At 46.0% G+C, this 25140-nt stretch overlaps 1 protein-coding gene across 2 annotated transcripts; it reads left to right on the forward strand.

Annotated features, from left to right (window-relative positions):
- The first annotated feature begins 396 nt into the window (after positions 1 to 396).
- LOC308484364 (protein RoBo-1-like) lies at positions 397 to 17417 on the forward strand. Of its 2 annotated transcripts, none has more exons than XM_081019259.1 (5): positions 397 to 931; positions 11747 to 11866; positions 12519 to 12674; positions 14197 to 14340; positions 15420 to 17417. In XM_081019259.1, the coding sequence occupies exons 1-5, from the start codon at positions 742 to 744 to the stop codon at positions 15620 to 15622; spliced, it is 813 nt and encodes a 270-aa protein (XP_080875385.1). In that variant the 5' UTR covers positions 397 to 741; the 3' UTR covers positions 15623 to 17417. The 2 variants fall into 2 exon arrangements, with proteins under 2 accessions (XP_080875385.1, XP_080875386.1); XM_081019260.1 differs by lacking the exon at positions 397 to 931 and adding an exon at positions 4802 to 5181.
- Positions 17418 to 25140: the final 7723 nt, after the last annotated feature.

Genomic DNA, 25140 nt, shown 5'->3' on the forward strand with positions numbered 1-25140 from the left:
AGCTGTAGGGATACTAGGCTGGAATCTAGCAAAGGTAAAGGTACCCCTGACCGTTAGGTCTAGTCATGGACGACTATGGGGTTGCGTGCTCATCTCGCTCTATAGGCTGAGGGAGCCGGCGTTTGTCTGCAGACAGCTTCCGGATCATGTGGCCAGCATGACGAAGCAGCTTCTGGCGAACCAGAGCAGCGCACGGAAACGCCGTTTACCTTCCCGTCGGAGCGGTACCTATTTATCTACTTGCACTTGACATGCTTTTGAACTGCTAGGTGGGCAGGAGCTGGGACCAAGCAATAGGAGCTCACCCCGTCGTGGGGATTCAAACTGCCGACCTTTTGATCGGCAAGCCCTAGGCTTTGTGGTTTAGACCACAGTGCCACCTGCATCACATAAAAAAATGCGGATGAAAATGCTTCTGAATACCAGTTGCTGGAAACCGCAGGAAGGGAGAGGGCTCTTCTGCTCAGGTCCAGCTTGTGGGATTCCCAGAACAGGATGCTGGACTTTGATGCTCCATGGCCTCATCCAGCATCGCTAGCCTTAGGTTCTTATTAGAGGGCGACTTCTCAGCTGCCCAGAGGAAAATATACCTGAGCAACTCAAGCTGATGTCACAGGTGTATATAGCTTGCATCTCCCAAGCCAGGAAAACGATGGGCTCTTTTTTTGCCCAAAGGTTAACCCAGCCTCATCAACAGCTGCTAGCCAAAACGGGTGAGAGAAGGTTCGTAATGCATGTGAGATGAGAAAGGTGGATTGGGCTGAATTATATTCTTGCATGCTGGGAGTTTCTGCTGGAACTAATCTACTTTCTGAGCGTATGGGAGAAACTCACCTCCAACTCACAGTTTCCTGCCAAGCTCTGGTGAGCACAGACTACTCCAAATGCATGGGAAAGCAGGGCTGCATGTTCAAAAGCCTACCAAGGTTCTGTAAGTCTCTTTTTTCTGTTATGTACCAGCATATGGGAGTCTGCTCTAACTTTTAAAAGCGGATTGCACTCCCCCGCTTTCCACTGAAGCCCCACGTAGAACATAGGAACCCCAAGGAATCAGATTCTTCCACCCACCTTACAGACTCGACCTTGATTTGCCCAGACTGGTATAGAATAATCTTTCTGGTTGGACTGGTCCACCCAGATTCTCGGTTATCTTCTGCACCGCTGCTTTATTGGGGAGGGGTGGCTTCATCTGGAGCTGTCAGAGACGAAAGGCTTATGTTTCATCATCTGAAAAAGAACTCAGACTTCTCTTGAGCCCTGATGGAACAGTCTGTTCACTGGGTCACGTTGCAGGGCAGCCTTCGAATTTGGGAGCACCGATTTGCTGTCTTGTGCCCTTTGAAATGGCTCATGCTTACCTTTCCTCTGCTCTTTCCAGGCAAAGATTTAAAGCTCAGTGCCCAAGCACCCCCCTTTCTTTGCTCTGGAGCTTTCCCCATGAAAACGCGCTCTTTAAAGCTCAGTTGGAGCAAATGGCAGTCCACACAAAACCCGAATAAATGTTTGCATCAATTCAGCTTTAAAGAACAGGTTTTTGTGGGGGAAAGCATGTTCTCCTTAACAGAGAGCACGTGTTGCGGTGGGGTCTAACAGGCCACCCCCTGTTGCCGGGCAGGAACGTTTAGTTAGCCCTAGGCAGTGATTGGATGTATGGGTTGCTGGGGTAAATTTGATGTTGCCAATTGTGGGGGAGGGACCAGAGGTTTTATATTGTGGGGCTCGCAGCTTGGAGCTTTCTCTTTCGCTGTAACCACCGGATCACCTGCCCACCCTCCCTATTTGCATTGCGGTTGCGTTGACCTTGCTATGCCTGTCATGGGGTTGTCTGCTGTTGGGGCAGGGGCCTGGTAGGAATTTTGTCCATCTGGCTGATTGGCTGGTGCCATTTGGTTTTTGCCTACTGTGTAGCAAATCATCACAACTTGTAAGGTTGCGGTTAGGCATTGGTTAAAAAATTGGTGGGTGGAAGGGTAAGGATTGGCTGTGGGTAAGGATGCTGCTGCTGCTGCAAGGGAATTCCGTTAAAGGAATCCAGGGGCTCGCCATGCTTTCGTCCAAATCCCTGGAATGGGAATTGGGCTGAGCAAGCCCCTGGGAGCATGTGGGGAGAAGTGAGGGCCTGGGGTTCAGCTCCGTCTTCTCCCCAATATTGTTTTCCCTTACTGGCTTTCGCTGGAATCCGGAAGTCAGTTCTGTCCCAGGTCAGGGGACAGATAGTCTTAACCACTGCCTAAGCAACCACTCACATTTGTGTATTTTAATAAAGTTGTGGCCAAAATTATGCCAAAAACCTTAAACAAAAATTATGTGTGAATTGTGTTTTAATGGGGGGTGACCTGGGGACTTCGACACACAAAGCTCTGGGGCAAAACCAAAAGGAAACAAACCAACAATGCCACTTGGACATGGAAATATTAAAGCACAGAAAGAGTGGGGATAAGCTCTAAGACTATGTAACAAAACAAAACTGGGTTGACCAAGGCAGACATTATGCCTTCATTAGAAAACCAGACCCCACCCACTCAATATCTCCACCCCATCTGCTGGCTTCATCCAGCCTGATGAAGAGAGTTCAGGTGGTCTCAAAAAGCTTGCTCAGTATTTTGTGATGTTTTGATTGGCCATGAAGTTATTTTTTTATTAAATCAAAGGGCCAATCACTTTGGTGAATCAGATGCCTTTGAGATACCGGCAAGCGGAACTTGAGCACAACAGTATTCATACCCTCCAACGCGACATGATCCAAATCTGGCACACCGTCTTCCAGGTCCAAAATCTTACGTGTCACATGACCTGCACAAAATTGTGGACCCAGAAAAAGTTTTTTGGGGGTGCGGTATGGTGCGCTAAAGCACATGTGCTGGGGTGCCATGTAAGATCGTGGACCCAAAAAATGCTTTCTTCGGGGTGAGATCTCGGCTTGAAATCGTGCGAGAGTAAGGCACCCCCAGTGGCCATTGTACTCTCGCACAAAAATGGGATGTTTAGTTTTTTCTGGGGCAGTTGATGGCTTTGCAGCACTCTGCCTACCTGCAATTCCCAGGAACTGGTATTCAGAAAAATTACAGCCTCTGACCGTGAAGGCAGAGAATAGCCATTGTGGCTAGTAGCCACTGATAACATTATCCTCCCCATGTCAAACTTGCAGGAGTGCATTCCATTGTTTAGCTGTGCACTCTCTAATCCAAGCTCTTTGCAGTGAGCTGGCATAAACAGTGCAGTGAAGAATGTGAGTCTCAGAAAGGAGTGGTGCCAGCTTTGGGGGACTCTGATTCAGCGCCTTGTCAGTGGATTAAAAGAGATTAATATGTTGGGTGATGGGAACATGATTTGGTTGTTTTGGCTCATGACTCCGTGCAGTGCATGGAATTTGTAAGATTTATTTTCCCTAGAGAAGAACTGGGTGTATGAAATGCAGCTTGGCAATGACTGCCCATCTGTGTCTGCAATGTTGAAAATGAGAGGGGCCATGCTACAATCTCAGGGAAAACACAATAAAAATGATGTATAGATGGCATCAAACTCCAGAAAAACTTGCTAAAGTGTATAAGAACAGATCACCTATATGTTGGAGATGTAATAAAGAAATTGGGTCTTATTTGCATATGTGGTGGAAATGTACAGATATTTGTGTTTTTTGGAATAATATATAGGAAGAACTTAAAAAAATTATTTAAATTAACATTCAAAAAGAGGCCAGAAATATTTTTATTAAGCATTTTGCCATAAGAAATAGGGAAATTGAAAAGAACATTGTTCATGTACGGAATAATGGCTGCCAGAATTTTAGTAGCAAGAAATTGGAAAAACACAACAATACCCAATACGGAAGATTGGCAAATCCTGATGGTAGAATATCTGCAGCTAGCGAAAGCGACAGGAAGAGTAAGAGGCCAACCAAAACAAAAAGTCTATAAGGATTGGGGAATCTTTAAAGAATATTTAGAAAACTATGGAATAAAAGGAAACATCTTGGCAGAATTAGATTGATCCCTGTATTGTATAAATATGAGTTTGTAGGGAGGTAAAAAGAAATTATATAAGAAATATGTAACTGTGTGGTATAAAGTAATGGGTAGATAAAATACAGTGAGGTTAATTGGAAGTCAGTTTTAAATTTCTTCTCTATAAGTTTTATAATTGTGTTCAGTATCAGGAGTATATATGATGATATTTATATTAATCTTGTATCTTATAGTGTGGTGGTTTGTTTGATTTTTCTTTTATTTGTTTGTTTGATTGTATGTTTGTTTACTTGTATGTACATCTGTTTTCTCATAAATGTATTTATTTTAAATTAATAAAGATATATATATATATTTTAAAAAAATGAAAATGAGAGGGGCCAAACAAACTCAAGCGGCTCAGAGAAATCACAAAACTACGACTATTGCAGGCCAATGGCTCCTGCTAAGATCTGTACGCCAAGCTGCTTTTAGAGGCACATCTACAGAGGCCTGCTGAAAAAAGCAAGCAACCCTAACACGTTCTATGTCATACTCTCCAACATTCCTCTGATGTAAATTGGGACATCCATCTTTTGGTGCTGTGCTGTCTCAGGAACCCGCTGATTTGTGTGAGAGTGTGGCACTGCTGCAAACACCAGCACTCATTTTGGAAAGTCTCAGAAGGAAGATTTCTTTCTACTCACTTGCAACAGCTTGTCTAATAAGACAATAATGAAAAAGGCATTCCTTGGGTGTTACACAACAGCATTATGCAGCAAAGGACAAGCATTAAGCATACATTCTGTTTTAATCTGTGACTTTTTGAAGGGGGGCGGGAAGCAGATAGTAAATGTGACCTCCTTAGAGTGACGCATTATGAGGGTGGCTGTAAAGGATTTAAGAAGGGAGGTACGATTTACAGAAATTACATTGGATGCTGGCATCTAAAAGAAGAGAAGCCTTCAGGGAAGTGAAGAGGAAAGATGGGAGGGGCAGCTTGACAACTTGAAAGGCCAAGGCTGGTTTTGCCCAGGGCATCACAAAAGCGCACTGTTGCTCAACCCAGCTCTCTGCCCTCGGAGTAACACAACCCTGTCCCTCCCAGTCCCAGCTGTATAAACTCCCCAGAGGACAGGTGGCTTCTGGCTCAGGTTCCTGAAAGCAGAGGCGATTCCACTTTGCGGCATGATGTCTCTCTTGGCTCTTCCCTTCCTGTTGGCTCTGTTGGCTACAGGTAAGTCACGGTCCGGATTGATCTTTGCAGAGTGTCTCCCCTAGCGGTGAAGGGGTTACTACTGGCCCCTCAAAATAAAAGGACCCCAGTTTCCTCCAAGTGTGAATTCTCTGGGTGGTAAATTGACTATTGCAGGACTCCTGCACCGTTAAGAGTTCAGTAGCATGCAATTTGATCATGCAAGTTTCTGTTACAGCTGCAGGTGGGTTCCAGATTTCCATCTCCAGTTTCTCAAAATGTGTGCCTGCACTGTACCTGCCTACAGAGTGCCTAGCTAGGGTTGCCTATTTTTGGACTGGCTCCCCCTTTAGTGATTAGAAGGTGTTGAATGTTTGTGGGGAGTGGGGAACTTCACTTCCCCCTGAAGGCATAGGAGCAAGCCGTAGTCATTTTCCCCAGCCAGTTGGCAACTCTAGTTGAGAAAGGTTGTACTTTGACCCTGTCCTTTTGATGCAGGCTTAGTGAGTGAAGGTATTAATCTGCTTGAAGGATTGTGGGAATGGAACAGAATGGGCGATAGCAGTGGTAATTCTCTGCTGTGGCTCAACACAGTTAGCCATAAGGAAGCTGTCTAAGGCAGCTGTCTAGGAGTGTGGAAGAGTCCATGCTCTCAGTTCCATTTCAGTATGGGCATAATGACCCACAGAAAAGGAAAGGGTTGCCATCTTTTTAATCTGGCTTTCTGCCATGCCTTATAGAATCATCAGGGACCTTGTGGGTAATTTGTTTCAACCCCCTGCAATGCAGGAATCTCCACATGCAGTCCCCCATCCAATCTGAAATCCTACTGGACCCTGATTAGCTTTGCAAATGTGCTAGCAAGGTGTAGTAACAGCCTGACATGCAGACATTTACTAAGTGAAGTTTATTTCCTGGCACAGAGCCAAACAAGTAGGAAAGACTTCGTTTGTTTAATTTATCAGTGTCAGGCTACTGTTGAAAGGGACAGGAGCAGCGCTGGGGAAAAATCTGGCAGCTGTCCCATGCAGGGGTGTTTTAAGGACATTTACAATAATAGTTGTGAAACATTTTAAACACTCCAGTGCTGCAAAAAAGAAAAGAAAAAAAGAACCTAACCATTCTTGTTTTATTTAAGTTACATTGGGGTCCCGTCTGCACTGTACATTCAAAGCAGTATCATGCCACATTAAACAGCCATTGCTTCGCCACAAAGAATCCTGGGAATTGTAGGGGTGACTCCTATTTCACTCACAGAAATACAGTACTCAGAGTAGTTTAACAATCAGTCCCTTTCTCCAGGAAGCTCTGGAAATTGTAGTTCTGTGAGGGAAATAGGGGTCCCCTGGCAACTCTTGGCACCTGTAACAAACTGCAGTTCCCAGGTTTCTTAGGTTTAGAGTTGTTCAGCATTTGTTTGCAAGAAATGAGATCTCATTTCTAAGCGAATGGGGGGGGGGCACACCAACATTTTAAAAAATTGTGAAGATTCAAGAGAGAGGGTTGCCAACTAACCAGGGAGAATACACTGTGTCATGCTCCTGTGTCATTAACAGCTACCTGCTCAACAGAATCCAGCAGGTGCTTTTGAAGGCAAAGGGATAAGGCTTATCAGCTGCTATTGCCTGCAGACCAAGGAGCTATTAAAGGCACAGAAGGAGGGACTGGTAACTTTCCAACACTAGGGCCTTATTCATGTGTTCGCCTTTAGCATATGGTGGGAGAAGTGTTGTAATGCAGGTTACCTTTGTGCATTGAACAGGGATGTTTGAAGGTGGATTTCCTGTATGCACGATGGATTGCACATTTATCAGGATGTGCAAAGGACTCCTCTAAGATGACCCAGAAATTTTGCCTTCATCCTCATTTGCTTGCACAAAGTTTAAGCAATGCTTTGACCATGGCCACATTTATACCACACATTCAAAGCACTATGATGCTACTTTAAACAGTTGTGGATCCCCCCAAATAATTCAGGGAGTTGTAGTTTGTTAAGGGTGTTGTAAGGGGACCCCTATTTCCTTCCCTGAGCTACAGTTCCCAGCTTTCCCTGTGGAGTAGGATTGATTAAAAGTGGATTTGTTGTGATAGGGTGACAGAGCACTTTATTCCTCTTCAGTTGCTCGGCTCTAAACATCAAACATAAAAAAACTTCCCTAAACAGGGCTGCTCTCAGTGCTGGACCTCTGTGTCTGGGCTGAATGATGGGGGTGGAGATGCTCGTTCAAGTATACTGGGCCGAGGTTGTTTAGAGCTTTAAAGGTCAGCACCAACACTTTGAATTGTGCTTGGAAACATACTGGAAGCCAATGTAGGTCTTTCAGGACTTGTGTTATGTGGTCTCGGCGGCCACTCCCAGTCACCAGTCTAGCTGCCACATTCTGGATTAGTTGTAGTTTCTGGGTCACCTTCAAAGGTAGCCCCACGTAGAGAGCATTGCAGTAATCCAAGGGAGGTAACCAGAGCATGCACCACTCCGGCGAGACAGTCTGTGGGCAGGTAGGGTCTCAGCCTGCGTACTAGATGGAGCTGGTAGACAGCTGCCCTGGTCACAGAATTGACCTGTGCCTCCATGGACAGCTGTGAGTCCAAAATGACTCCCAAGCTGTGCACCTGGTCCTTCAGGGGCACAGTTACCCCATTCATACCCCATGCGTTTGCATATCTCCTGCAAAATATTGGCAGTCTGTAGGCGCCCAAAGATTCCCCTACCAGATCTTCCTGCTTTATGGGCAAACGTCAAGAGTGCTGCCAGCTGGGATGGAGGCATTTGGGGCATGGCTAGCATGTAGGGTCCCCCTTCTTCTTCCCTGCATCCTGGGAAGTAATCCACCTTAACATATGAGTCAGACCATTGGCAGAGGCTCGCCAGGATTTCAGACAGGGTTCTCTGCCAGCCCTGCCTGGAGATACCAGGGATTGAACCTGCAACCTTGGTTCAAGTGAACCTTGAGGAAAGCCCATAGCTCAGTGACAATTGCTTGACCACTGAGCTATGGCCCTTCCTCAAGGCGACAGACCGACAAGGGCTTATGCATAGACATTTCAGCCACAAATCAGCTCAATTCACATAGAAGTCAGTGGTGGTGCTGGTGGTGCTGGCTCCACTATTTTTATGACATGGAGCATATGGTGGCACCCTATCCTCTTTCTTACCTCTCTGTGCATTTACTGTTGTGTAAAGAGCAGGCCTTCCCTTGCTTTCTACGTGCTCTTTTTCTAACCTCCATCCCGGTTCAGTTGCAGGGTAGAAGAATTTCTAAAACTAAGAACAGATAAGATCTGCTATACACATGCAGGTACAAAGATTGCCATGTTTCAGCCTCTGGCTTCATGGACTTTTCCACCGAAGCAAAACTTTTTGCTCCCAGCCAAAGTAACGCTGCACCTTATCAGAGTTTAGATGGGGAGCAGCGTTAAACTGTTGCAGCAAATGCAATGAAGACTCTCAAGTGTGGCTGATGGTCAGGCATCTGCTGAGGGTCCATGCCTCAGTAACGGGCCTCACTGGTGTACTTCCTGCAGCAAGGAGGGCCACATGGGTGGGTGTCAGAGGTGGTTTTAGGGTGTTACGACTTTTTCGGCCACACTGGGTGCTACAGGGAGTGCCACAACAATGCTGTAGAATGCGAGAGGCAGTGGGGTGGGTGCATGCTGAATTTTAGCACCACACAGGGCACTGCTGAAATTTGAGAGCCTGTGAAGTCCTCCACAGTATGTCTTTTGCCGAAGGAGCCTCCAAAACCTGGAGCCAACACTGACCTTGCAGCTCCTTAAAGGCAACTGCATTTTGTGTGGCATAAACTTCTGTGGGTCCAATACACCATATGTGGGTTGGGCCCTCCAGTCCACTTACGAAAGAGGGCACAGATTTGCATAAAATTTGCGCAGGCTGCAAATCGGCATCCTCTTATTCGGGTGGAGTGGAGGGCACCAAAACCAAATCAGTGGCCTTACAGGTAACAAAGTGTCTGACAGGCAGAATGTAAATGGGTGAAACTTCCCACACAGTTTGTATTTCCGAACTAGAAAAGGCTGAACCTGTTGAATTTTGGCCTGCCACGCAGCTGCTAAAAGCAGTAAGCTCCTTGCCATCCCTCAGTGCCAACCTGCATTTGCAGGTGTGAGAATAGGAGGAGCAGGAAACTTTGGGGGCAGTGCTACTTCTTGCAGGACTACTCTTTGCTCTCATGTTGATATTAGAGCTGTGCAAGTTCTCCAGCCAAAGCTTGGATCCTGAATCAAATTGAGCTGATTCAGGTTGACCCAGAATTCAGTGGATTATCCCGGGTCTCGATCATCACCTTGTCATGGTGAGTGGCCTTGCACGTTCCTATGGCCCATGTGAGCGAAGCTGTCGGGAATCTCGTACTCCCAACAGGGTCACCCAAGGTGGCAAGGTCAAAAGGGAGGAGCTAGACAAAGAATGATCCAAGAAGTCCTCAACGGCAGAACAGGCGAAAGATAGCAAGCGGCATGTTACAACGGCTGTGAAGGTGGATGAAGGCTACAGCAGATAAGAATCTACCGGTCCTTGTGACACTCATACCATCAGAATAGAGCCTTACTGCTGGGCTTGATGGGAGAGGAAATTGCAAAGGCAAATCAAAATTATTTATGTATGCAACAACTGCGGCGAGAACTTTATTAGCCCAAAATTGGAAATTACAGGAGTTACCAACATTGGAGGAGTGGCAGACGAAGATGATGGATTATGCGGAACTGGCAAAACTGACCTGCAAGATCCAAAACCAGGAAGAAACAAAATTCCAAAGAGATTGGAGTAAATTTATTGACTATATAAGTAATAGCTGTAGAAGTTTGAAGACATTAGCAGGACTGAAATAAATCTTACGACGTGAATTTCTGGAAAGGACAGGAAACTTTGAGATCTAGATTGAAAAAGAAAGCCTGTGGCCGGGAGGGAGGGAAGTCATTGCTCGGCAGAGCAGTGGAAAAGGAGTTGCATAGCTGAATGTGGAAATTTATTGTTTGTTGTTTAAAGTGGAAATTTAATAAAAATGTATTTGAAAAAAAGGAATAGAGCCTTACAGCAAAGACTGTGCGTTGGTCAGCGCACACTGATCTTCACACATAAAACAAATTCATGCACAGGCGTCTTCCAAAAACCCATCCCGGGTCAGAATGGGGCCAATCCCAAGAATCAGATCAGGCCCTGAATTAGATATGCAACCCAAGTTGATCTATACAAGGACTAATACTGACCGAATACAGCTTCTTTTCATCTTCAGATGTGCATATAACCAGGTAGCCGTGCCCTGCACTCTTGGTTGTATGGCTTAGTGCTGCAAAGGACAGCACTGTAAAAGATGAAGAGAAGGTTGCATGGGACCTTCTGCCATTGTGTCCTTTGAACTTTTCAATCCAGAATGAGTCGTCTAATCCTTGGTTCAGCCATGGGGGCTGGTGAGCCAGCCTGGTACAGGGCTTGACCAAGTTCCTGAGCAGCAAAGGAATGGGTGTGTGCTTGCTTAATTAGTGTGATTAACCTCTCTGACAAGTCATCCATTCAGGCATATCCTATTTTTCAAAAAAGAATAAAAGGGAGGACACTTCTTTCTTCTGCCAAAGTCCATGATCCTTTAATAGCTGGATGAATGAGCAGAAATTCAGCACATAAAGCTTTTCCTGGTGTGTGGAGCCAAGTGAGTGAGAGAGAGAGAGAGAGAGAGAGAATGAAAGAGAGAGAGAGAAGCCAAGTGTTCTATGGTGAGAAGGCTTGGTTTGGAATGTCAATTTCAGTTCTGGATACTGTGAAACAATGTGGAAGAGAATGCTTCTGAATATGTCAAAAGTGCATATTTCAAAGCCATCACATAATTGTGCCGTATATATCTCCCATATGTATTTGATCTCAGAGCTGTCTTTTCCATTGGTGTTAGTGGTTCATTGCGCCAGGGCGCTGGCCTCTCAGGGTCGCCCTAGCGAGTGGAAGAGCTGCACGGCTTTGCTGGCAGCCTCCCCTTTCCCTGCACGCCCACCAGCTGTGCCCTGCCAAGTATATGGCTGGCGGGTGTGCAGCTTCCTTCCCAAGCCTCCGCAGGAGGAGAGAAATCCCCGCAGAGGCTTAGGAGGGAAGCTGCTTCCCTCCCAAGCCTCTGCATCTGCTAAAGACGGCCCTGCTCCCGGTCGTTGTCCTCCTCCTGCTTCCTGGTGAAAGGCGGCGCACAGCCTTCCCGGGCGCCCCGACTCTGGAGAGCATGTCCACCAGCACGTTTTCCTGCTTGATAACCGCCACAGCCGGGGATCAGGGCGGTGGGGAAGGCAGAGGACATTTTCTACCGCCCTCTCCCTTGTTTTGGAGTTGCCGGGGGGGGGGCGCCGGAGAGATCTTTAGCCACGGCGCCGTATATGCTTAAGATGGCCCTGTTTGATCTAATATAATATCTCCCATATATTTTGGATCTAAGAAAGGAAAGGCTTTGGGATTTGTGAGGGTGTGATTTTCAGACGAACTTGAGCTCTACCCCAGTTTCACTTCTGGTTTATAGTTTTTGGTTCAGGGGGAAGTTGGCATGTGATTGAACGGTTCTGCTGTCAGCCTCAGCCCTAATGGCTGCACTTTCCCCTCTCTGTTGTTCCACAGGTGATGCTATCTACTGCTTCAACTGCACCAGCACTGAAGGTTACAACTGCAGTACAACCCCACAAAAATGCACTGACGCAGTCAACAGCTGCATCACCATTGCCCGGGATGAAGACACAGGTAGGGTGGTTGTGAGTTTGCGCCTTAACCTTTCTCTGCTGCCAGGCTTCTGAGATCTACAAACCATTAAAGTTTACATCTAGTCCCTCTGTTGTTTTTAACATGCAGATAGGCTGATTCTCCTGTGTTTAAAATGTATCATGATCCGCACCCCAATTACGTCCCAGTATTTATTGTCTAAAGTTAAACACTCTGAGATTCTGCTCTGCTCCAGCAGTATACCATTACCGACAATGTGCAGGGTCTTTAGGAACATCTGTGGGGCTTTGAAGCAGGTGTGAAGAAATTTAGGCCCTCCAGATGCTGCTGAACTACAATCCCCACCACCCCTGGTCATTGGCCATGCTGGGCGTTGTGGTTCAGAAACATCTGGAGGTCCAAATATTCCCGACCCACTTTTTAAAGAAAGTTTTGGGTTGCATCCAACTAAATTCTACTCAAAACACACCTACTGAAATTAACGGATCTGATTAAGCCATGTCCATTGATTTCAACAGCTCTACTTTGAGTAGGACTAGTATCGACTACCACACGCAACTATTTCCCCATGTCCAGTTGTTACAGTAAGGGGCTATATCCTTCTCTGCCTCAGAGAAGCAGATGCACAGATAAGGGGATGGCTTCTCAGTCTAACAGACTTTCCCATTCTTAGGGTCCCAGGACATAGAAAACCCAACTTATGAAAAGAAATGCAACTCGGACGATCGCCTCTGCAACAAGTTCTATGGGCTGGTGGCGGGGGATTTTCGCATGCGCTGGAACTCCAGCTGCTGCCGGGCCGACCGCTGTAATGTCAACAATGTAATTGGTAAGGAACTGGGGTTGTCTCGTGTAAAAGGAACTGGTCAGGACTTCCGTGTGGGGCTGGTTTAATCAGTATGCTCACTAAACCTTGGAGCAGAGTTCTAGTACAGTTGGAAAGCCTTCTAGGCTATGAATATCTTGAGTCCTTTTGTGTATAATGTGGTCATGTTCAGGGTCCAGATGTAGGCGCACACCCTTGCAAAGAAAACCACAAGGAGGTTCTCTAAAACCATTCCAAGGATGTTTGTCCCACCTCAGAAAGGATATTGGACAAGGTTAAGAAAAGGTAAATGATAAAGGGGATGGAATGACTCCTCTGGGAAGAATGGTTGCAGCATTTGGGACTTTTCCATTAACAAATAGCATGGAGAAAGTTGATGGAAAAAAGATTTTAATCTCTCCCACAGTCAGAGGCAGCAATGCTTCTGAGTACCAGTTGCTGGAAACCACAGGAGAAGAGAGTGCTCTTGTGCTCGAATCCATAGCTTGGCCACTGTGAGAACAGGACTCGATGGGTCACTGGCCCAATCCAACAGACTCCTCTTATGTTCTTATGTTAACTTTAGAGATGTTGACCAAAATGGTGAAAGCACGGGCAAGGCAAAGGTCCTTTCCAATTGCTTTTTAATAAATAATGTTTTTTTTTTATTTTTTTTAAGGGAAATATGAAAGTATTTGCAATACATATCTGCAATACGTATTTGCAGTATATACGTGTCCAAATCTGAAAGGCATGTGGATTGTGGACAGAGCTAGGCACAATCTGAAATTCACTGGCTTTGAAGAGTTACTGGGCAAGAACACAGTTTTACATATTAAGACTGACAACATACTGACTGTGGTAACATTAATGCATGTACTGTCTTACGCTTTCTCTGCCCCTTTTCATGAAGTGTGGCCAATATATATGTAAGGTAAAGGGACCCCTGACCATTAGGTTCAGTCATGGCCGACTCTGGGGTTGTGGCGCTCATCTCGCTTTATTGGCCGAGGGAGCCGGCGTACAGCTTCTGGGTCATGTGGTCAGCATGACTAAGCCGCTTCTGGTGAACCAGAGCAGCGCATGGAAATGCCGTTTACCTTCCCGCCGGAGCGGTACCTATTTATCTACTTGCACTTAGACGTGCTTTTGAACTGCTAGGTTGGCAGGAGCTGGGACCAAGCAATGGGAGCTCACCCCATCGTGGGGATTCGAACCACTGACCTTCTGATTGGCAAGTCCTAGGCTCTGTGGTTTAACCCACAGCGCCACTATATGTAGAACCTAATTAAACCTAATGTTTCTGTGTGTGGAGAAGGGTGCCATGAACTCCATCCTTCCTCAACCTGGCACCCTCCAGATGTTTTGGACCACAACTCCCATCGGCTGTATGAGCCTTAGGCAGCGCAACTGATGGGAATTGTATTCCAAAACATCCTGAGCTTGAGGAAGGCTTCCCTCTACTCTATCATATGTAAGGAAACTAGATTTTAGAGATGTTGAACATGGCAGGAGATCACATCCCTTTTTTCTCCTCCATCCACAGTACAAAAAGCGTCACAGCAGCCTAACGGCGTTCGTTGCAATTCTTGCTTTGTCTTTGGCTCTGATATTTGTCTGAACAACACGGAGCTGGCCTGCACTGGGACTCTGACACAGTGCATGCACTTTGCCACCACTGCCAAAAACGGTAAGTGGAGAAGTAATACTGGAGGGGTAATCGGTATTGGGCTAGATCGGGGCAGCCAATGCGATGGCCTCCAAATGTCAGTAGTCTACAACTTCCATAATCTCTGACTGATGGCCACGATGGCAAGAGCTATTGGGAGTTGGAGTCCAACCTTGGGAGGGCACCCTATTGGCTACCCCAGTATCCCATGGTTAGATGACGACAGAAAGGTTAGCTCCATCCTAATTGCAGAGTAATTGGTTGGCAGGGTGACACAAGGCAGGGCAGTGTTGCTTACCTGGCTTCCCAATGCTGAGTGTTGCTGCTGATTCCTGAGAGGGAGCTCAACGCAGGGTAGGTGTGTTGCTGCTGTCATTGTATCCGCACTGCGCTGAGCTCCTTGTGCCTCACATGAAGTTGCCCATCAACAAAATTAGCACCAGGACAGCAGACTTAGTGGAACCTAGAGGTCACCTGGGGACAGTTTACCCCACAACAGTGATATTGTATTTCTATTTCAGTTTGAGGCTGTGTACACACTTAGCTGTTTGTAGCGCAAAAATACAGTTTTTCTCAGTACAGGGTCATTCATGCTCATCCCCAAAATGCTGCTTTCAGTCTAGATTGAGTGTAGATCCTGCTCTCCACGCAGGTGGGTATGGTTACTTGGTATGTGTTTGAAAACCCTCCCCTTGCAATCTTTGCATACTCCCGCCCACAGTGCCATTGGGCAAGTGTGAATACCCTCTCCAATTTGCTGGGACCGCCTATGTCTGTTTTCAAACATACACGTCGTGGGGCAACAGAGTCAATTGCAGCAAGCTTTCATTTTTGGAATGAAACCAGTTTCTCAGGAAGCTCTTTTCAGGAGCAAGCAATATGTGTTGACCAGGTTGGGGGGGGGGAAGAGAGAGAACTTGCTCCCCATTGATTCTGGAACAAAATGTTGCACGTACATAGCCATAGGAATGATTTCTAAATAGGCATTACCTATAAATTAGCAGGTGGAAGTTCTATGCAAATCTGCTCCCTCCTTTTTGCTCAGGCAATGCAGCCATTATATGATCACGACCACTCTACTTTTCTGTCCCTTGTTACAGAGGAATCCAAGCACCAACAGGTTGCCTTCACAGGATGCGCCACCAAGACCATGTGCGAAATGGGAGCCGACGTGCTGTTTGTTGCTGGCCGCAATGTCAAAGTCAAGGTCAACCTGTGCAGCAGTGCACCAGGAGTCCCCTCCCAATATAATCTGGCCCTGTCTGTCTTGGCAGGGTTACTCTTTCTTGCCCGTTGGTCTTGATTCTTTTTATATCTTCCCTCCCACAACTTTCTTCTGTTGGTCCTCTCCTGCTTTTTCTTCCTCTCCTGTAAGTTTTCCTTCAGTTCTCCACCCCAGATATCCATTCTAGCCAGGAATGGGAGAGGAATTCAATCCATTTTGCATTTAGAGGCGAACCTACTTGATCTGCAAATTCCAAAACAATAAGCAAACCAAAACAGCCATTCCGCAAGCTTTTGCACTTCTTTGAATTTTGCAATGAAGTTCTCCAGCCCAGTAATGTGACCGAGATGCATGCGCTCAGGTAAAATGTGCATAAAATGCACCTATTCGTAAAAACAGCAGTCAAAATGCATCACGTAAAGGAAAATTGCTTTGCAAAAATGTGTACGTTATGCAGAATTGCAGACAAATGGGTGTCTATTTGGATGGAATTTGCAATAAAATGCAGCTGAATTTTCACAAGGCCTTTTTATAAACAACAACAACAATGAACTGATGTGGAGAACTAAACTTAAGGCTGGAAAAATGAGAAATGAAGAGAAACTGAAGCCAACATATTTGCTCACTCCTACTTATATTTCCCCTCTCGGAATATTTCTGCATGTTGCCCTACATCTTTCACTGATGCTATGGACTGAGTACGGTCAGAAGCTCTTCGCAGCCCCACAACATCTGCCAATGTTCACTTCAACCTAAGCCCAGCACACCTTGAAGGAAGGAGCTTTGTGTTGTGTCCAGGCCTTCTCCACCTATCCCCTGTATGTAGGGTGCATTGCTAATGACTATTGGGGAGGGGAGACCTTAGTTCTACGGAAGGTCAACAAACTCATCTCATATATCAGAGCCATCACCAGTGTGATGAACAGAGCATAGGACATGGACCAAGGTTACCCATAGGCACCTGACTGGCCACTGTGAGAAAAGGACGCTGGAGTAGATGACCCTTTGTCCTGACCCAGCAGGGGCTTTTCTTATGAGACCTGGGTTCAAATCCCTGCACAGCCATGGAACTCACAATGTGACTTTGGGCCAGTCACTTGCTCTCAGGGTTGCTATTCCAATAACATGAAGGGGAAAAGGGCCTCTTGAGAAACCTTTGGAGGGAGGGTAGAATCTCTGGTTGGTTCAGTTTGGATTTAATGGAAATGTGTATCATTTCACTCACCACATTTTAAAGCCAGTCAGTCTACTGTGTTTGGGGACTCTGCTGCTCATTTTACTGCATGAGGCCCTGGGCTTCTTCCCCAAATGTCTTGCCCTGATGACATCCCTGGGTGGGACAAGTATTGAAAATCAATGTGTGCAGCCAGTGAAGTGCAAAGCTAGAAAAGTGGGTTAGATTCCACTTAGTAGTAGATTCCCATGACAAAAGTGGTGCATGCTCTGTGCCTTTCCTTCCCCCAAACAAAATGTTAGTAACAAGGAAATAAAAGAAATTGGCCAATCAGGTGGAAATGTATATATCAGGCACACTTTTGCATCTGTTTGCTTCTTTTTCATAAACTCAGCTATCGGCAAAATATACACAAATATATATATATTTTCATTTTTTAAAAAGCAATGACTAAAAGAAGGGATGGCTATACAGAAGGTAGATTTATTGCAGCACAAGGGTGTGATATGCAGGAATGAAGGAACAGAATCCATATAAACCTCCTGCTACTGGCAGCCCATCATTTGCTCAAAGATCACACTCAGTACTGCAGAAATGCTGTCCTTCTCTTCTCTGTGTATGTCAAAGTTACATGTGTGTTAACTTTCATTTTTTTTAAGCAATAAAAGAAATACCAGCCAGATTCTGTTTTCTCGAAAATCTGTCAAATGTGCATTTTATGTATATGGTGGGGCACCGAGCAGGGATGAGGAACCTATGACTGGGACTATGTCGTTGGATAATACCTCATATTTGCCATACCAGGAGTGCCACTGATTCCTTACACCTGGTATTACACCGAGTGAAATCAGTCTGTAGGAAAGGAAAACCACCACTCACTAGAATGGCTTCACAGCCTGTCATAAATTTATTGGCCTAAGTTAATGTGTTTTGAAAGGCTGTGCATCTACTGGAAACATAGCAAACAATTTCCGCACCAGTAGCTTCTCAAACCTACAGAGCCAGTGTGTATTTCCTGATACACCAGCCTCCCAAAAGCATTGCAGAATACAAATAAAACAAGAAAGCTCACATTCTGTGAGACAGTTTAATTCTGCACCAGTTGGAAGTTAATGCACCCCCCCACTTTGGATGAACGGTGTGTTAATTGGTTGTTGTGCTCTACAGAATCTCTTTTGACATTGCCATTGTATGGAAGGGTAGTTTCAATGTACAATTGCACAGCCTTCTCTGTTGTCCATTCAGACAAGCAAGAGTCATTCTGAGAGGTTAAGGACCCCTGGACAGTTAAGTCCAGTCAAAGGCGACTATGGGGTTGTGGTGCTCATCTCACTTTCAGGCCGAGGGAGCTGGTGTTAGTATAAGGGCATATTCCAGCCAGGCCATAACATTCAAGTTGGAGGTGAACCAAGGCCATTGAGGGGTGTGGCTAGGGAAAGGTCTAGGGAGAATCCCAAGGGCCAGGCAAAGTGGGCTGCATTTGGTCCCTGGGCCTGAGGCTCCTCTTGTGCAGTGATCTGGAAGCCTGTGGTCCTCCAGATGTTGTTGAACTCCAACTCCCAGCAGCCCCAGCCAGCATGGCCGGTTGTGAGGGATGATGGGAATTGGGCCACCCATGATGATGTTGAAACCACAGGTTGGCCACCGCTCCACTCGTTCTTACAGATCTGAATATGTTGTTCTGCTTTTCTGGGAATGGACTAAGGGCTGTTCCCTACTTCCTTTGGAGCTGCTGCTTCCCCGCCTCTCCTGTGGGACAGCCATGATTGCCCAGTGTGGTGTAGTGGTTAAGAGCGGTAGACTCTTAATCTGGTGAACTGGGTTCGCGTCTCTGCTCCTCCACATGCAGCTGCTGGGTGACCTTGGACTAGTCACACTTCTTTGAAGTCTCTCAGCCCCACTCACCTTACAGACTGTTTGTTGTGGGGGAGGAAGGGAAAGGAGATTGTTAGCCGCTTTGAGACTCCTTAAGGGGAGTGAGAGGCAGGATATCAAGTCCAAACCCTTCTTCTTCTTCTCTTCTTCTTCTCTGTTCACCTGCTGGAACGTGACATTTGGCTGACATTTGCGAAAACCGATTGCTGCCTATGTCATAATTAATAACGTTCTTGGAGGGAAGCCATTTCCTGTCTGTTCCATTGGATTGGCTGGATTTTCTACAATGAAGCAGCAAATGGCCAACATTCTCTTGCATGGTGTTTCTTTGAGCTGTGGAGAAGGTGAGGCTGTTGTGGGGAAGGGTCAAAGCCAGGTGAAGCAACATAGAAATTTAAACAATTAACAGTGTGAAATTCAGAAAATTCATAACCGAAAAATTACACAGGAGTAAGGTGGGCCCTGAAAATACACCTCACAGGTGTCAAAGACACATTGAGACACCTCATGGGTCTCAAAGGCATAGAGAAGAGCGTTGTCAACATTTGCCCAAAGCTGTACAGCGGAACCTTGGCTCCTGAACGCCTTGGGAGCTGAAAGTTCCAGCTCCCGAACGATCGAAAACTGGAAGTGATTGTTCCGGTTTTCGACCGTTCTTTGGAAGCTGAATGTCCGGTGTGGCTTCCGCGGCTTCCCATTGGCTGCAGGAAGCTCTGCGGCCAATCGGAAGCCGCACCTTGGTTCCTGAACCGTTTCAGGAATCAAATGGACTCCCAGAACGGATTAAGTTCAGGAACCAAGGTTCCACTGTATAGTGATTGATTTGTAAGCCTTAAAAAAATAATTATGAACTGCCACCTCCAAGTGGTGTACAAATAAAATTATAGCTAAAACAAAGCTGTGGGTGAGAGGGACAAGAAGCTGAGGCAACTACAGCTAAACATCCCACCACCCAGCTGGATGTAAGACAAACCAGCGGCCATCTTGAAGTAAGAACAGCAACAGCAGAGCTCTTTTCAGTAGGAGCCATTTTCTCTTCCCAGAGGGTCCTTTGCCATATTATGTCATGCTCCCTAGGTGAAATGTACACCACTTTTTCTGCAGAATCCCCCCTCAGAATGATGCTATGCCATGTGACATGGCAATTCCAATGGGCATGGCGGTTATTATTATTATTTGTTGAATTTATATACGACCCTGTACCCGGTTGGACAGGTCAGATACCTCCGACAATTCCCCCTCCCCCCCCACTGAAATTTATTACCTCACAAAAATTATACTCCGCTTGATTGTAATAGAAACGCAAAGTGGTTTACAAAGAGTATAAAACAACAAATTTATCAGAAACTGCCCCCACCTTCAATATGTGGGCCTTGCTTTTCAGATTTCAAACCCAAAAAGTTCGTTAAGTCTGTGGGTGGGGAAGTTCCTTGGCACAGTGGTTAAGGACACAGTTTGCAGTGGGCAGTACCAGGTTCAGTTCCCAGCACCTCTAGGTAGGTCTGGGGAATATCTTTATCTGAAACCGTGGAAAGCTTATTGCCAAACAGCATTGACAGCGCTGAGCGAGATGGAGGAGCAGAGGTCTGACTCAAGAGAGAGCAGCTTCCCAAGTCATAAATTTATGCTGAGATCCTTCTGCTGATGCCAAAAGCCTGTTGACTGTGACCGAGGTGCATTAACTGTTGCTACAAGGCTCCCACACCCATTTTATCTTCTCTTGGCTTATTCAAAGGCAGCGGCCTTAGTTATTAAAAATTAAGATTTTATGTCCCTCCATAGCCAGGTCAGAGGAATCTCAAATGGTGCTCATAGCTTCCCTCTTCAAAGACAATCATGCTGTCTTAATTATAATACCCCTCAGTTGTTGCTATACAGATGATTGACAGGTGGGGACCCTGTATATTCTTATCTACATCACTTGGAGGTATTTTAAGGGTTGGGAGTTGCTTATTAAGCCGTTCTGTAACAAATGTTTTTATATCCATTTTTATCTCCGATCCTTCAAGCCTTTCCAGAGGTGTGTCAGCCACTGAGGATTGGCTCCAAGGGTCACTCTGGAGAAGGTATGTAGGAAGCATGAAGTTGTTGTTGTTCTGCACACTCCAAAACTAAGCATTTAATAACACTGACAATGCAAGGTGCTTCTGTTTGAAGACAATGACATGTAAATTTTGTCACGTTCAATGGTACTTCAAGGAAAATGCAACTTAAGTCACTCTGAAAGATGATATTGGAGCATATCAAACCATTTTCCCAGATAGGTGCACAGAAAAGAGAAGATCTAGCTGAAAGCTAACACATGGAGATCTGCATTGATTGTAATACATTCCTAATTATTATTATTACATAAGACTATTGTATAATAATAATAATAATAATAATAATAATAATAATATAATTATTAATACCCCGCCCATCTGGTTGGGTTCCCCCAGCCACTCTGGGTGCCTTCCAGCAAAACATTAACATACAACAATTCATCACATATTGAAAGTTTCCTTAAACAGGGCTACCGTCAGATGTCTTCTAAAAGTCAGATAGTTGTTTATTTCTTTGACATCTGGTGGGAGGGTGTTCCGCATGGCGGGCGCCACTACCGAGAAGGCCCTCTGCCTGGTTCCCTGTGGACGTGGCTATGACTATCATGGAGCGACCCTGCATTTCTGAATTTGCCACTATGCTACCGGTTCTGAATGTGTATTGAGATCACCCTATATACTTAAGCTCTACAAAGAAGAGTGATATCTCTTGTGATATCTCTTGGATTTCATAGTCATCCTGCCCACTCTTTCCATTCTCTCTCTCTCTCTCTCTCTCTCTCTCTCTCTCTCTCTGTGTGTGTGTGTGTGGAATGAGTTCAAAGCAGAATTAAAGTGCTGGCTACACTTAAAACATCCTATAAGTTATCCACTCATACCTTGGACAAGATCCTTTTGCAATGCTTACCTACAAAAGTAAGTTCCAATCAGCAAAATATCTTTCTAAGTGGCAGGTTATGTTCATTTTATTACTTCCTTAATCTGGGCTAGGGGATTAGCCTCTAAATTGTTCCTGCTACTTTCTCCTCCTGAGTGGAGTGGGGGCAGAGAAGAGAGAGAGGCTTAATTATGGGTTTTCTCTCTTTTGTTGTGTTTGAAAAGGCCAAGCAGCACCAAGAAAATAAAAAAGTGAGAGGAAATAAGTAGATAATACCAACCTCCCTGAGAGAAACTGACTCTGGGCCCATTCAGACAGGTTGATTTATTTACGATATTTATGGGATCTCAGAGCAGAAGACAATGAGCCTGTGTTAATTCTTAACATCGCTGACAATTGCACACAATTTTAAAATAATGCCTCAGCTCCATCCAATTCATTTTAATCAAGCCTATTTCACAAGGTCATGTTTTTAAATTAAAATGTGCTTAGTTTTTTCAACACAACCATCCTCCCAAGACATTCACTGGAGGGTGCTGTAGCACCATAAGAAACCAACTTGGTTTATTATTCTGGCTGGAAGTATTTTATGCATTTCAGCTTGTGTGCCTGGCAGCCTTGCTAGCAGTGATACCCAGCTAAAAACACAGCAGGCAGATAGAAATGTTTCTATCCTGACTCTGCAACCTCCCAAGTTGTAAAGAAAGGATGCAGGAGTCTTGGCTCTCACTTCCCAATCTTCTGAAACTCACTCCTTCTTTTAGAGGAGTCCTGGCTCTGTTCTCTTGCTCCAGCACCCCCCCCCCCCGAACCCTTCCTCCAAAAGAACCAAGGATCTCCAAGTCTTTAGGGCAGGGGTGTCCAAACTTTTTTAAAAGAGGGCCAGATTTGATGAAGTGAACATGCATGAGGGCCAACCATTTTGCCTGACATTCTTTGAACCATTAAAATTAAATGCAAATAAAAGGCAAATTAACTATTTTATGCAAAGTTTATTGCGAACGGCACACTGTATTTTTCGCTCTATAGGACACACCAGATGATAAGACGCACCTAGTTTGGGGGGGAGGAAAACAAGAAAAATAATATTTTGAATCCGAGAAGCCAGAACAGCAAGAGGGATCTGGCTTCTGGGATACCGTGTGGCTGTTCTGGCTTCTGGGGTAACCGTGCCAAGCCTCTTCAGGGCAGCGGGATGAAGGCTCCCCCTGCCCGAAGAGGCTGTGCGTGGCTAAGGCAGAAGCCAGGACAGGCACGTCACTGAAGGGGCACTGCGCAGCTCTACCTCTCTGTGCACTTCATAAGACGCACTCACATTCCCCCTTACTTTATAGGAGGAAAAAAGTGCGTCTTATGGAGCGATAAATATGGTACTTTTCCTTTCGTCACATGGATGACAAATCACTCTGCCTTTCATATCTGAAGGCCAGATGAAAAAAAATAATAATCCAGGAAGCTGTAATATATGTCAGAAACATTGTAAAGTACATTACATATTATTGGTAATAAAGGTTGTCTGTCAACTTTTAAGTTCAAAAAATATTAACAGGAACATAAAACCAGGTATACATGTTGTGTTCACAATATGTCATCAAGCAAGGTATTCCATTAGTTCTGGTTCTCTGTCCCACCTGCAAAATTGCACATTCCCTTAGACATGCATGGTTCTAGTGTTCAAAATTTGTACTGTTGTACCTTTCACAACAGTCCTGTGAAGTAGGCTGGGACAAATCCTAACCTACTTCACACGTCTGCTGTGAAGGATACTCTTGATAATTTTTGAACAATTGAAACATGCATGCATAAGAGAATATGCAATTTGTGCTGATGGTAGCAATCATTCCAGGGGATTATTCACAACTGCCTAATTTCTAACGAACCCTGCAAGTCAAATGAAAGCACCTTGTTGCTAAACAAAAAACAAAAAACATGCTATTGATTCTAAAGTTGCTCTCTTGCATTTCCTCTCTACTTCACCAGCGATCCATAAAAAAGAGACATCCCAACTCAAAGGCGTATCTCAGGGTCCTTTCTTGTGTAAATGTGCCTGCAGGGTGAAAATCTGGGCAGAAGACGGAACTATCCCCACTCGCTTCAAACAGAGGCATCTTAACTTTTCTCGTCTCCAGCATATTTTCTCAGGGTTCTTCCCCCCCCCCGTAAGAAACGAACCAAGTGGATCGAGAAGAGAGAAGCCGCCCATTCCCCCGCTCCTCCCCCTCCCCACCCCTCCAATTCTTGTCTCCTGCTGCTGCCACCTGCGGCAAGGGATACCATCCAGGGGAGCGCTCGACTTGGCAGCCACAGGTGTGTGTTTCTTTTGGGTGGTGTCATTTCTCCTCCACCACCCATCGACTTTCTCGCGCACAACCAGCTTGGCTCAAAGGAGAGAAGATGGCATGATTGGTTGCTGATTACCCAGTGCTGGGAATTTTGCACACATGCTGGAGACAAAACTCAGGCTAGGGCAGGGCCGTCTTAAGCATATCTGGTGCCGTGGTGCAAAGATCCCTCCAGTGCCCCCCTTGTTTCCCAGAATTGTTGACGTTTTTTAAGGGGGGGGACCCCAAAGTTGTTTACCTTTTTTAGGAAAGGCTGCTACTGCCCTCACACTGCTGCCCTGTGCTTCGGAATCACTTCCCAACGTGTTTAACAACCTGAGCCTTTGATAAGGCCTCAGGCACATTCTTCAGCAGAGTTTCCAGCACAGGTAAGAGACGAGAGGTTTGGGCTACATTGCAAAGAGTTTTATTACTAAGCTACGCAGACAAAAAACACATCCTCTCTCTATGAAAGCAGAGAGCAACTGAAACAAAGGAACAAAGGAAACAGGAAACCACTAACATCACATCCTGTCTCCCGTCTCCCGTGAGACTTCCAATAGCATGGAATGTGTCTGGAATGTAAACAGAGTCCTGTGACTCTAAGCAGCTGCTCAGTGGCAAACAGAAACTAACAGGATATTGGTGTGGGGCTGGGCAGCCCGGCGCGATGGGGGAGGCAGGTGGGGGTCTCGTCCGGGCAGGGACAGGCGAAGCGAGCTGGATCATCTGCGTCGCCGCAGCAGAGAAGCGCGCTCACTCAGCTGCAGTCTCACCATCCTTGCTTGGGGAGGAAGTGAGGGGAGGAGAGAGCCTGACTGGGAAGGGATTGGGCAGGGGAAGGAAATGAGTTTCATGTGAAGGAGTGCAGAGGTGGTGTGGGCAGCGGGAGGAGGCAGGCTCCGTGCAAGGCAGTGGAGAAGCTGGGGAAGGAGAGAGGGGTGCTGGGGGCAGCAGTTGCAGCATGTAGCCTCGAGCACGGGGATCTTTTGAGGTAGAGTGGACGGGAGGAGCGGTGGTAGAGGCACGTTTATTATGCGCAGAACTTGGGATGCAAGCACACACTACACAGCCGAGGAGGTGGTGTGTCTCGGAGTCAGCGGAAAGAGCTCCGGACTGCGGGAAAGCACCCAGAGCCTCCTGCCTCCGATGGGCACTGGAGACACGCAGGCACCAAGCCCCCACTCCGCCTCACTTACCTTCCTGCTCTCCCCTCCCAAGATTCTCCCCAGACTCTCCACCTGGTGCCCTACACTGCTTGGCGCCCTGGCTCGCCGCGCCACTATGCCCAAAGGTAAAGACGTCCC

Source organism: Podarcis pityusensis, assembly GCF_964106645.2.
Source record: "Podarcis pityusensis genome assembly, chromosome: 8".
Lineage (NCBI taxonomy): Eukaryota > Metazoa > Chordata > Lepidosauria > Squamata > Lacertidae > Podarcis > Podarcis pityusensis.

Bases quoted from the DNA above. Each gene is read 5' to 3' on its own strand.
- LOC308484364 (XM_081019259.1), top strand. From the start codon at position 742: ATGAGAAAGGTGGATTGGGCTGAATTATATTCTTGCATGCTGGGAGTT. The intron at 932-11,746 runs GTAAGTCTCTTT...GTTGTTCCACAG, and splicing joins CAAAAGCCTACCAAGGTTCT to GTGATGCTATCTACTGCTTC. The intron at 14,341-15,419 runs GTAAGTGGAGAA...CCCTTGTTACAG, and splicing joins TGCCACCACTGCCAAAAACG to AGGAATCCAAGCACCAACAG.